Raw genomic sequence first — 13726 nt, 5'->3', positions numbered from 1 at the left:
TGTTGTACTGTGACACCTTTAATTCACTTCTAACAAACCTCTGTTCTCTTCCTTTCAACTCCTGTAAAATAACCCAACATAGCAATACCTAGATCCTATAGGCAGGTATAAATTTCAGGGGACCAGGAGGCAGAGGCTCTCACACTACCATCAAATTGTGAGATCTCTGAAGACGCCATAAATAAGGGACCAACGTGCCCAGCCACCCACATTAACACCACTCGAGGTTCAGCTGTCCCCTGCACTGGTTCTCTATATGCCACACAAGAGCTGGTAAAGGAAGAAGAACAGACATCTTTGACAGACATGGCCTTGAGATGAACAGAGCCTAATAGGAGCACACCTGTTCTTTCCTCCCTGGACACCATTCGTCCAAGGAAGGACTTAACACCCTTGGTCCCACAACACCTCTCTTCCAAAGAGGATCAGCTATCATCAGCAGGCACCGGCTGCCCCTGCAACTATAACCATGGGGCCCCGGCAGACGAAGGAAGGCCAACAAAGACAAAAACCTACATCCGCTCTTCTTCGTCAGCCACCTTGGTCAACAAGGAGTGAGGCCAGGGCTGTGCTCCTCCTAGCCCATCCCACCCCCTGAAAACGAGGGGCTGTGAAGGCACTGAGACTCCCACATGTTAGGCCTGCAGGCAGGGCTGAAACGGGCCCAGGGAGGCCTTGGGGCTACCTTGCTTGCCACTTGGCCCAGATCACATGCCCTCCACCATGCCGGGGGGGCACTGGGGCGAGGTGCCCCTTGGGCCAAGAAGCCTGAGAATGGAAGGGAAGTAGAGCCGTCGACTGCTCCCCTGCAGTCCCCTCCCCTGTACTCCCCCAGCTCACCCTCACCCCCCCCCAGCTCACCCCCAGGCCCCGGGGGGTCCCCCCCTACAGGGTGGAGGCACCTGCGGCGGGAGGGTGGGGGCAGGGCGGGAGGGGTCCCCCGCGGCCACGACCCGCCCCCCGCACAGAGGAGGGGCGGCCCCCCCCCGGCCGAGCCCCGCCCCGCACTCACCCCCAGAAGCCGCAGGGGCAACGGGGCGGCAGGCTGGGCGCCTTGCTGCGCTCGCTGCCGGCGTCTCCCATGGCGGCGGCGAGCGGGGCCGAGGGCCGGGGGCCGGGGCGGCAGGCCGGGCGGGCGGGGGCGCGGCAGGGCCGGGCTGCGGCCGGGATTCCAGGCCGGTCAGCTGGAGCCGGGCGCGACCAACGGCGGCGGTGGCGGCGGGGGGGAGCGGAGGGAGTGGAGCGGCCGCGCCCGGCCAGGCCCGAGTGACACTGGGGAGGGCAACGGGCGGCCGCGCCCCTCCCCCCGCGGCGCCTGTGACGCAGCTGCGGTGGCCGCGCGCCACCCCCTGACCCAACAATGCCCCCTCCCTCGCTGTTCCCAGCTCCACTCCCCCTCCCCCCCAGCAGCGGGATGGATGGTGTCGCCCGGCCGCAGGATCAGCTGGGAGCGGGGCGTGCCAACTGCAGCCGGGAGGGGGGAGTTGGAGCGGACTAAAGCGGGGGTGTGGAGAGCCAGGAGCGGGGGTGGGTAAGGGAACCCAGTAGACTTGAGCAAGCAGCAGTGCTTGACTTCAGCAGGTTCACAGGCAATGAGGCCGATAGAGGAACAAAGAGGAGCCGTTTGCTTTATTCCCCCCCTCCACTACAGACACCGAGTGGTACAGTCCGAAGAGACAGGGCTTCGGAAGCAAGGGACGATTTGGCGCATGTGCAAAGAGACGGAACCCGGAAGTGAGAAGGTCAGCGAGGGCTCCCCCTACCTGGAATCCCCGCTCTGGCGGCGGGAGCCGCCCCCCGCCCCCTCCTCCCCTGACGTAACGCTGGGCGGGGCAGCATGTACTGCTTGAGTCAGAACTCTCGAGTCTGGCAGCGGTGTCAGGGTGCGGGGTCTGGGCGCTGCGCGCGCCTGGCAGCTTTCTCTTTCGAACTGTCGTTTTGTTATTTATTCTTTATTATTTATTCCATCATAAGTATAACGAGCTCAGACCACAAGCACCTCACTGCTTGTGACAGTTTTCTCATGTAAATGCAGTAGGAAAAGTGTCTTTTATCCTAATGATTTATTATTATGAATGATTATTCTCCACCATTCTTGTTAACTAATTCATTATTATTTTGTCATAATTATGATGAGTAGGGATTACAAGCACCCCATTTCTCTTGATAATTTTCTCATTTACAAGAACAGGAGGAAAAGTATCATTTATTCTTGTGTTGATTATGGTTATTATTGTTTGTTGTAAAAGTGTTTAATAATAATGATGATAAAGGCAAGCATTGGCTTTGCTTTTTGCTATGCACACGTGGCAAGAGTAGCGAGCAGGCCAGGATAATAGTGACACAGGAGACTGGTTAAGATGGCTCTGTGGTCTGTCCCAGTAAATGGCAGGTCTTATGTTCTTAAGGATGTGCAAATGGTTATTTGGTTTTCCCTACCTGTTGTATCCTGAGAGTGAAATCCAACAGGCAACAGGAATCATGCAAAGCAATACCAGCTTTTGTTTTCTCTTTCCTGGGCATGTGGTAATTGTTCTTTCTTCCCTGATTTCCACTGATGTTAAATAGAAGTCATTCAAGATATAAATGTGTATTTTCCCTCTGGGGGAACAAACATTATGCTTAATCAAGCACCTTAAAGGATAAACCTTACCAGAAACTGACACTGAATACAAGTGAAACTGATTTGTTCTGTCATTTCTGTTGTGCATGTGCTGAAGAGATGAGTCAAATGCAGGAGAGGGCCAGCATAAACAGAGAACAGTAACACAAAACTACATCAGGAAGCTGTGGGTTTAACAGGACAGGTTCTAAAATCCAGAGTGAGAGTCCTCAAATGTGGATTGTGTTCCTGATACAATGTGTCAAGTGTCCCCCCCCTATGTAAGTCACATTTTTGGATTCCCTGTGCTTTGATTTCTGTTAATTAAAAATAATGAAATTGATTCACTATCATAAAGCTTTTTTGATCTCTGGAAGCGATGTATAAGTGAGCTGTATTGGTATTGTGAGTAACAACCTAAAGTGTACTTCTAAGAATTTATTAAGGAGGCTCTGATACCAGCTCCATAGTTAATGTTGATTTATATTTTGCACTTGAAGTACAAACTCAACCTTTTGTTTGATATGAAAAATAAGGCTCACCCAGCTTGTAGCACTTGTTTGTTGAGTACAAGAAGTCTGTGAGTTAAATACTGGGTCCTGTAAGTAATTTAGCAGCCTTCATCAGTCTTTTCTTTGTCCTGAATTATTGGAATAATGGAGATGCTTTAAACTTTTTCATGTAGTTTAACATTAATTTCTTTAATCCTCCGCATAAGCTATATTGGGAGAAACTTAGTGTAGGTATGCTTTTGTTAATGGTTATTGTATCTTATTGTTACATAAGCTATTGATAAGCTCAGGTAACATAACTGGGGTCCTTATGACATCAGTGCTAATTCAACCAATTAACAACTTTCCTCTACAGCTGTTTGAATGTAACAATTTCATCTGTTGTAAAGGTCAGGTTCCAAAAAAAAAAAAAAGGCTTGGTTACAACGGGATTAGATGGACTTTAGTTGCTTAAATCAAAAACTGTGATCCAAAAAAAATCTCTGAGCATTGTCTAACCTTGGAGGTGCCTCAACTCAGGAGACACCTGCCTTCTTGAGCTGAAGAATCCTCAGATGCCTGCATTTCTGCACATGTCCAGAAGTGGTAGTGTAATCAGGGCAGTGTGAGTGGAGCACTAGCCCTGGGTGCCAACTGGGTGGGGAAGCAAGAATCACTATGCCCTGGGAGACCTGCTATGTGCTGCCCATGCCCAGCCATAGGAGCCAGGCAGGGCAGCACTGACCCCACCAAGGACTTTATCTGAGGGGGACAAATGGAGTGAGTGGAATGGAGATCCCTCCACCCCTCCCAGGGAACATTTGCAAGAGCAGGCAAAGCCCTGAATCCCATATGTATGTATAGGGTGGGGGACAGAGTGAACAGGGTACTAGTCACATACCAGGGAACCCAGCTATGGGGCTACTGCTGCCAGAGTGGAGTTGAAGCTGCTACAGCAGTGGAAGCAGAAGCTAGTAGCCTTCCCTTCCACTTACCTACACACCCTCCCAGTCTACAGTGGCTGGTATTCCCCCACACCTGCCCCTTAACCTGGGGCCCCAATGAGCTCACTATGCCTTCTCCCAGATATATCCTATACTGAGCAGCTGAACCCTAAAGACTTCCAGAAATACTTATAGGCAAAGCAAAACCGGAGTCCCTTGAGGATTTTGAACCCAGCAGTCATGCTCACAATATACCTACACGAGCCTATAGGCTCAGGCCTGTCATAAAATGTGATCTTCACTTCTTTGTTTTTAAAACGCAGCTGCTGGAGCAAGAGGAGGTGCTGCAGCCAGCACTGCCCATGTTTTATTAGAATGCTTCCCCAGGAAGTGGGAGACTGGATTTAATGCCCTTCTCAGCCTTACGGGGTTTGAACTAACATCTACCTCCCAGGAGAGTGCCCTAAAAAGCTTCCTATACACTAGACTAATTGAGGTCTCGGTGTGGGGTGCGAGAGGTGAATGTACAGTTAAATTTCCACTCTTTCTGTTGAACTTGTGCTGATGTGTAGTAAAGAAATCAAGTTTCATGGGGCCAAAAAAATGGGGCAGACTATATAGCTTAATAGTTAGGACACTAGCAGGGAGGGTGGGAGTCCTGGGTTCTGGTCCCTGCTCCCAAGATGCTTTGTGCATTTTACATGGAACAGTCAATAAATAAATTTAAAAAAAAATCTTGGGAGCAGGGACTGGACCCAAAGACTTGTCCCTCCCATTTGAGAGCCTTCACTTCTGTTCTACAGACTCGGTCTCCTTGTGCTCTCTTCTTGCCTGATTTATTTTTCTGCACAGAGACAGGTTCAGCAGGAGTGAAGGCTGCTGCCCCAATCAGAATGTGCTATGGCCTGGTGGTGAGGACACTGCTGGGTGGTGGGAGATAAGGTTTTGGAACCTTCTGGACTGGCCTGGAACTTAAGTCTCCAACTTCTGGGAAAGTACAATAGCCACTAGGTTACCATGGAAAAGGCAGGTGGTGTTAGCACCACCATTTCTGCTTTGGATGCCTTGTTATAGAAGGAAATAGTCCCCTGTGGTAGGTCGTTGTTAGCACCTACTCTTAGTGGAGGATCCAGACTCTTCAGACAGTGTAGATAGAGGTACTGTACTGCAACCCTGAAACCAGGTTCCTAAGCTCCACTGAAGTTTGGATAACTTCTGCCTGAAGTATTTCCTACCAGCAGGTTCTAGGCAACTGCCTGCTTAGCATGTGGTGAACATAGGGATCCATCTTATGAAGGGCTTCCCTCTCTCCATGTGCAACATAAGTAGGGACCTACTCAAGTCACAATTGCACAGATTTTGCAGAAATTGCAAAATTGAGCGATCTCCACAAAATCTGCGAAAACAAAACAAAAAAAAAATGACTAAAAATGAAATGCTGACTCCCCAGTGGGAGCCAGCAGTCCTTCTGGCCCCACAGCCTGGCATGAAGGGGGCTGCCGGCATGAAAGCAAGCAGCCAAGATGGCTGCTGCTACCCCCACACACACACTGCTGATTGGCTGAGAGGGCTGCCTTTCATGTGACCCTCCCCCTCTCCACCAATCAGTGGTGTGGGTGGCCCCACATGACTGACAGCCCAAGGAGCAAGGCTGTCTGATGGACAACCTTCCACCAATCAGCGGTGATTTTCAGGGCCCCCTTGGCCAATCAGAAATCTGGGGGGAGTGAGGGTACACCATGATAAGCTAATAAAAATGGTGGCCAGCCTTGCCATCTGCCAATAAGATTGCCTAGCCTCCTCTTTGAGTTGGGTAGACACCTAAGCATAAGGAGTCTAGGTGCCTTATGCAGAGTTCTAGATTTCACTTGGAGGGCCTGGTGCCAGAAGGTCAGGCATTGAAGCATGTGGCTTGTAGGCTTCTAAGTCTTTCCTTCATTGCCATTGGCCCTGGGTGCTGTGAGGCAGAAAGGACATATAGGAAAGAATCTCTTTTTCAGGACAGATTAAAGGGTTCACTGACCGTGCACTCATTTGGGCAGCAGCACTCAAAAAGTGCCCCACAATGTGGTTGCGTGGGCTCCATGGCACTTGGACTTGATGCTGCTAAGATAACTGGGGGAAGAGCACTCTGAAAGAAAATCCATGCTGAGTTCTCCGTGGTTTTTATGAAGACGCTGTGGCAGTGCACCTTTGGGTGTCTGGCACTTTTAGGGAAGGAAATGGGCCAGGAGGACCTAAGAGGTAAGGGCAAGAGCTTATGGGAATGGCTAAGAGGCTCTTGGTCCTCAGCATGACCTAAAACTATACCCTGCTGGGGATGGGTGGCTTGGTGGGGTTCCTGGTGGCACGGGAGCCCCCAGGAAATGCCAGGCCAGTTACCACCCCAGTAAAAGGCAGGTTGGGGTGCCTTAATAACCTCAGCCCCCACAACTGGATGGGTAATCCCATAGTTGGGCCCGAGAAGATAGACCCATGTAGACGAGTGTGGGCTAGTTGCTCAGAAGCCTGACTTGAGGCACCCTCAACTGGTCAATGCTAGGGCCAGGACCAGAAGGGTCAAAAGGACTGGGGGCTTACTGTGAGGGATCCCCAGAGCTGGGGGTCTGGGGTTCTGACTGGCCTTGGAGGTGAGGCCAGGGGCTCTGTGGCCAAAGGTCCCAGAGGAGCCACACCCAAGGGAGGGAAAAGTGCAGGGAGCTTGGCAGCCCAGAATGATAGTAGAGTAGGCCACCTAAGGAGAAGGGGTCTAGTTGGGGTCCAGACAAGAGTGTTATGGGGCCCACTGTGGGGCTGGAGACATTTAGAACTTAGATGCCATCTGTGAGGCATGAACTTCAGTGTAGGGAAGGTTTCAGAGCCGCAGATAAAGCCCCTGGCATTGGGGTACAAAAATATGCAGCCTCCTGCCTAATTAACAGCATAATTATGTATCATAAAGGCATGGCAGGAAAGAGAGGTGGGCGGTTAGCCCAGAAACAGGTGGGCAGGACAATTTCTAACTGGCCCCAGGAAGGCCCCATTACAGACCCCTTCCTCCTAATGCAGTTCTTTACACTAAAGTCAGTTGAAAAGCCAGATACATCACACTGCTTAATTTGTTTGCTTTGCCCTGTTGCTGCAAGGCCAATGCTAACTCATCATAATCATCTGGTAGAGTCTGGCTGCCTTGATACACTAGTGAATCTGCCCTTAAAATTACTTATTAAAACAATTCAGTTTTGATATCAATTTTTTAAATCATTAGAAATATTACATAGTAGCATTTTTCCATTCAGGCTAGGGACTGAAGTTAAACATAAACCAGTTTAAGTGATCAGAAACTGGCTTAGATCTGTGACAGAACAGAGGTTCAGTGTACTTAAACTGCTTTCAAAATGCCTGAAACTTGTTTAAGATAAACCTGGATGAATGTAGTGTCAGACTTAAGTGATTTAGGTCAAACTGGTTTATGGAGCTTGTATCCCAGACCCCTTCCAGGTTCAAGTTACCTCTCAGTCCCCCAGGATGCTTTGCAACCCTGGGCTGAGCTGTCTGTTCCACCAATCAGGGTTGGTCCCAAACCTCTGCTCCCTAGCTGGAGCACTATCACTCCTCTGGGTGTGTGAGGAGGGGATAGGAGGGAAAAATTCACTTCTGTGGACCAGCACCAGATCCCTAGCTAGGTACTGCCAGCAGGAGGGTGGCAGGAAGGAGAGAACCAGATCCCCAGCTGGGTGCTGCTGGCCTGGGGAGGGGAGCAGGCATCTGCAGCAGGGGCTTAACTCAGCCCCCCAGAGGGGGGAGCTGGAAGCCATGCCCCCTTTTCAGTCTCAGGGGGGAGAAGGGGAGAGGAGAAGCCTGCCCCAGGGCTTGGCTCTGACCTCTGAGTGGGGAGCCAGGACCCATGCCCCCTTCTCTGCCTCCCTGCTGGGTGGGAGGAGGGAGAAGCCTGCACTGGGGTTTGGCACTGCCTCCAGAGCAGGAGGGGGCTGGAGTCCCTTTGCCACACGCCTTCTAAGCTGGCTGAGGGGGGCATGGCTCCAAGCTCTGGGGTGGAGCCAAGGCCCCACTTTCGCCTTCTCCATCCCCCTCCCTTCAGCTGGCCTGGAGGCTGAGGAGAGGGTGTGGCTCCTGGCTCTTCACCCTTCTCCCCTTAGTCCACCTGGAGGCTGAGAAGGAGGTGTGACTAGGGGACTGTAGCCCTGCTCCCAGCTCTGGGTGGGGAGATGCCAGGCTGTGGGCTTCCCCCATCTAGCCTGGAGGCTGAGTCCAGACGGCTCCTGGTTTCCAGCTTTGGGGGCAAAGCCAAGTCACTTCTGCAGGCTTCCCTTTCCCCCTCCCCTCGGCAGACCCCAGGCTGAGGAGGTTGTATGACTCCTAGCTGTGGGGGCATACCCAAGCCAAGATGCAGACTTCCCTCCCCCATTGCCTGAGCCAGCTGGGAAGCTGAGAAGGAGCCTGGCTAGGAGATTACAGCTGTGATCCCAGCTGGGGGGAGGAATGGGGGGGCAGAGTAAAGCCCCCAGTTCCAGCTTCCCCTCCCCTGTCCTAGGCTGTTCCCAACTGGAGGTTCAGTACCAGGCGGGAAGTACTGAACCATGTGTCCTCCCCCTTTCCCACCCCCCATCACCTTGTTCAGCCGGTGGGGAGGCTGAGGAAGGGCCATGGCTTGGGGAATCAGAAGGCTTCAGCTCTGTGCAGTACAGTGGCTGCCAGGCTGGGAGGCTTGTTGTACCCCCCCAGGCTATTAGTGTGGGCCACTGCAGGGATCTGGCTGCCTGTCTTGTTTGAAAAGTGAATGTCAGTTCACTTGCTTATTGGTTCAATCTATGCAGTTTTTAAAAACCTGCAAAGATTGAATTGATTCAGCCTTAGGCTTTTTGACTGTCTGTACTTAGCCTTAGTGTTTGTGTATGGAATTTTTAATAATTTTACAAAACCAAGAATATTTCCAGATCAAATAATAATAAAAACATACCCTACAGTAAAATGGAATTAAGACTGAAGGTATGCATTGGTAATATTTTAAGGGTAAACACAGTTCAGCAGCATTACCCAAGCTTTGTTGGCCTATGGGCAGCAGTATGGCGTGAGAAGTGTACTGCAGATAACATCATACTTTGCACTTCTATCAACTTTTCAGTCTCTTGTAGTGATAAGCAGTGCCCTGCATCTGTGCAGGGACTTGGATGAAGGGACCCTTGAAGCCCTTACAGTCCTATGATTACATGACTATAGGTCTTCAGCTATGGGTTGGAGACCAGTGCACTATAGGAATGAGGTGATTAACATATTACAAACCCAGGAAATTCAGACTTAGACTTAAAAGGAATCTAATCATGTTAAGATATATACAGGCAGAATGCAGAGTAGATTTGCACTTTGTAGACTAAGTAAATCAGGGAAGTATATCATACATTTTTTGTAGCAGGAGCTTATTTCATCAGATGCTGAAAAATGTAGAGTCAGGGCACCCAAACAACCTAAAGTTTGCTCTGCAGTGATGCCTTAAGGAGAAGTAATGTGAAAAAAACTCTTTATAATTCTGTTTAAGCTAATCTGGGATGCATACTCTCTCCTACCTCAATTCTTATAACATGACTATTATGTTAGAGCATTGCAGTGCAGAGGTAGGACAGTTTGAGTGCTTAGGCTATATATTATCATAACTTAATGTGTTGGAGTTTTGGTTTTGATTTTATATAAAAACATAATTTTGTAAGGCTTGATTTTGAAATAATTACAACACTCCCCAAAAGATATAAATTACTGATATGCACCATCAAGTCCATATAGTTTTTGTCTGTGAAAGCAATCCATAATAATTTTAACCTACTTATGTTCTGTTCTGCCAAATAACAAATTCATGATGAATCTGGTCATATGTATCCATTTGCAACACTCGGGAATGTGCAGCCTTCAGTGTATCATTGTGGAATGGGATCATACTAGTTTCAAAAATATCCCTGGAGCAGAGAGGAATGGAAGAATTCAAGCAAGGTAGGTGGTTGGGCTGAGCTGGAAAAAAAAAAAAGTTAGTAATACTGCATCACAGGTTAATGTTCTTCTGTATACATGTGCTTTCACCAGCAGGGCTCTTCTTGTGCCACATCACTTACTCTGTGTGGAATATATTTAATAATTACCTTTTTTTTAAAGCTCCTTTCATCCAAAGATTCTTGAGCATGCAACAAGTTTTATAATCTAATACACAAAGCATACGCAAAGGGATCACTTCATTCAGTGCTAAATGTAACCATCTCTGGGGTACTATAAAGAAGTTATTTAACAGACCACAGCAACTGGACACAGGAGTTTAGTACGGGGAAATAGAATACACCGTTTGGAGGAGAAAGCAAGGAGAGTTTTATTTGTATAAGGCTATGGTTCCCAATCTTTTCCTTCAGACTACTTCTTCTGTAATGGATTCACAGCTGCCAGTTAACAGCTACCCTAACTTGAAAGGGAGAAGTAAAACAAAGAATTTCAGCAAACTTAGAAAAACAAAACAAAAAGCAAAACAAAAATGGAAGACTGTTTTTCATACAGTTTCTTTGACTGTTTAACTCTGATAGTGCGTGCAAATTTGTTTGGCTATAGGCTTTGTCATATAGACTGTAACTTGCCCAAAAGCTTGAAAAGGGTATAATGACAAGGCATCAGGTTGAAGGAAAGTATGTTAAATCAGGTGTTAAATCAGTTCTTGTTTAATGTCAGTAATGGCCTGGGAAACGGGAAAATAACACATTAATTAAATTCATGCATGATATTAATTGGGAGGGTTGTGAACACCAGTATGAATACAGAAAAAAAAGCAAGGAAGATAACAAGAAAGGGAAAAAAAAAAAAGGACCAACATAGGGTCAACATATGGCCAGGAAATAACAAAATGTGATTCATCCTTGACAGATGCAAGCAAATACATCTGGGGGAAAGAAACTAGAAAAACAGTTGTTCAGTGGTAGGAAGATAACTTGGAAAGCAGTGATGCTGAAGGAGATCTAGTGGGCAGCAGTAACAGTTGAAGTCATGTTAGTGCTGCATATCTGAAATGCATCATGAAATAGACAAACATAATCCCTCTTTTGAGACTGATGCTGGTGCTGCTAAAAATGATGGTCATTTCTGGATACTTTCCTGCAGGGAGCGGAAAATAAATTGAAGGAAGTAACAGAGGACAGTAACCAAGAGTTGGAGAAACAGAACTATGGAAGATGGATGAGTCTATGTAAAGGTTGGGTAAGCCATAGTTTGGGGGAGAAGGTGTGGGATAATAACCATATACCTGTACTAAAAGTATAATCAAGAAGGAAGGGGATTTTTTTAAGCTATTAGAAGATTTAGTTAAGAAAAAGGACATCTAGGTCAAATATTGAAAAAAAGTCCCAACCTTGAAGTCTGTGTTAGACCATGGAAAAGTCTCCCAAAGAAGTAATGGTAACTCCCCCCCCTTGAAGTCAGGGGAACTTTACCTTTGCAGTCATAGTAGAGGTGGGGTCTCATGCTGCAGGTAGTTACGTTAGTGTCTTCTGTTCCCTTTGTAATCACCAGGAAGTGAGGAAGCTCAGCATTTCACGGATCAGATGAGGGGACAAGCGTCCTACGATCAGGATCAGACTGAGGAAAAGAAAGCTGTTCTTGATCTGGAAATGGTAATTGACATGACTGGTTTTTCAAAACTTCCCTCCCCGCAACGTATTAGACAAGATTGTGCCTGTATGTCATCAGACCATCTTTGTGTTGTTTATTTTGGTACAAACATGACTGCCCATTTGAGGTATGCATGCACAACCCTGAAGCAGATCAGGTGGAGTATGCCAGAATCACAGTACATCTTCCTTCCCATCTTAAGATCTAATTATCATAAAATGAGAAAGGAGATTTGTGTGGTGCCAATCTGTTAGAGAGACTCTTCAACTGATTGAAATGATCGCTACTTTTTATCCCACTCCAGTCAGCTGGTATCCTTTTCAGTGAAATCTTGTCTTTTGGAAGATCGCTTTTAAATTCAGAACTAACGATCACAAATAAAATGAGCGTGGCAAGGGGCAGTTAAAAGGACGCATTAAAACTGTAGTTCAGTGACAAATTTGTAAAGAGTTTTTGTGAAAGACGTAACAATCTAAAAAGCAAATCAAGCTCTGGTTTTCAGAAATGGCTGTGTGTCTAAGCCATGAGAGCAGTCCAGGTGTGAATTACTGAGCTATGAGTCATGGAAATTTGTATTTGGCTCAAACCTTTCCTGGTCACAGTATCATAACAGATAGGTGTGAGTTATTTGAACAATAAAGGGAAGGAATATGGTTAGAGCATGGAATTCAGGGTCATAACTCCTGCGTTTTTTTCCTAGCAGTGACACTGCTTTGCTTGCTTAATTCATTGCTTTGGATCTTTTTTCCATTCTGTAAAATGGGAATGAGAAAACTGATGCTAAATGGGTGAGCTTAAGGCTTAATTAATATTTTTTAAATACTTGATCTTTGTTGGGGAGTTCCTAGAAATTTGAAATGATGATGACTGTGGGACTTAGTTTTCTTGGCAGCTGAAGGTTAGTTGGAGGAACTGAAGGTCCAGGGTGAAAACGAGAACTCAGTATAGCTAATCATTTACTGCTAAGAAAAAAATAACTCGAAGGCAATCAGAAATATTATTAATTATACTTTTATTGATTACACCTTCCTATTCCCCATCTACAACATTTTGACTGTTGTGCAAACAGTTTGTGATACAGTTAAAACATTATAGCATAAACAATTTAAGAATGTCATATAAAATATTCAGCAATAAGAAAAGGCTTACTTGCAGCCAAGGTAGTTCATGCTACCTACACGAGGCAAGTTTTTGTTTGTTTGTTTGTTTTTTTGGTAATATCTTTTATTGGATCAACTGTATAATTGGCAGAGATTTTGTCATATATATTTTCCATTGTAAATGGCAAATTTCATTATGCTCCATACTGTAGTAGGATTAGCATAATTTATGAAAGGGGGGGTGGAGAAGCAGGAGGTGAATAATAACCCTACGTAGGAGAGGCTGATACTGAAACCATCTGCAGAAAGATAAACCTGCAGACATAGTATATGAACAGAGATTTTTATTACTGTATCTTCACACGTAAAGCTTGACCTTCAAGTAACCTACACTCCTTCATAAGTATTTTTCCTTGAAAGTATTCAGATGACCTGAAACCTTGAATACTTCCCATAAAATTGATTATAATTATAATCACTTGTAAAATAAGTACAATTGAATACAATTTTTAAAAAATGATCAATGACCCAAAATTTCACTCAGATACATTAAATGTAGAGTCTTCACTGTCACTGCAAATGTATACAACATGCAAGCATCAAGAACCATGTTGCTTTTGTCAGCTGTTTCCAATATGCGGTTGGCATTTGGATATGGATTTAGCTCTTTTTATCAGTTTCTGAGCTGAGTTTGTGGTGCATACTGAAATAGAAATTTGTTTTAAGACAATTTTCAGTGACACCCTTCCAGGCACTGTGAACCCAAGTGCATATTTCTGTAAAAGCATGATTCATTTTGTCATTCTTTTGTGAAGGAAAGCTACATGTCCCTGCAAGCTGATGTTGGTGACCAGCATGGACAGCTAGAGACCCTCTGGGTAAAAATTCGTGGGGAATATGGCACAGGGGACACACCGGTGGGAGTCTACTACAGACCTCCCACTCAAAGTCTTGAGC

At 46.6% G+C, this 13726-nt stretch overlaps 1 protein-coding gene across 1 annotated transcript in view; it reads right to left on the bottom strand.

Moving 5' to 3' along the window:
• Positions 1-1219, bottom strand: part of ZFAND3 (zinc finger AN1-type containing 3) — a 271476-nt gene extending 270257 nt beyond the window's left edge. Inside the window, exon 1 of the mRNA XM_090046593.1 lies at positions 1013-1219. Within this exon, the coding sequence (XP_089902719.1) occupies positions 1013-1083 (71 nt within the window). The 5' untranslated portion in view covers positions 1084-1219. The remainder of the gene's footprint in view (positions 1-1012) is intronic.
• Positions 1220-13726: the final 12507 nt, after the last annotated feature.

Source organism: Crocodylus siamensis, chromosome 1 (genome assembly GCF_052110815.1).
Source record: "Crocodylus siamensis isolate JL-2025a chromosome 1, ASM5211081v1, whole genome shotgun sequence".
In the NCBI taxonomy this organism is placed as follows: Eukaryota; Metazoa; Chordata; order Crocodylia; family Crocodylidae; genus Crocodylus; species Crocodylus siamensis.
This window is presented reverse-complemented; position numbering and strand designations above follow the sequence as displayed.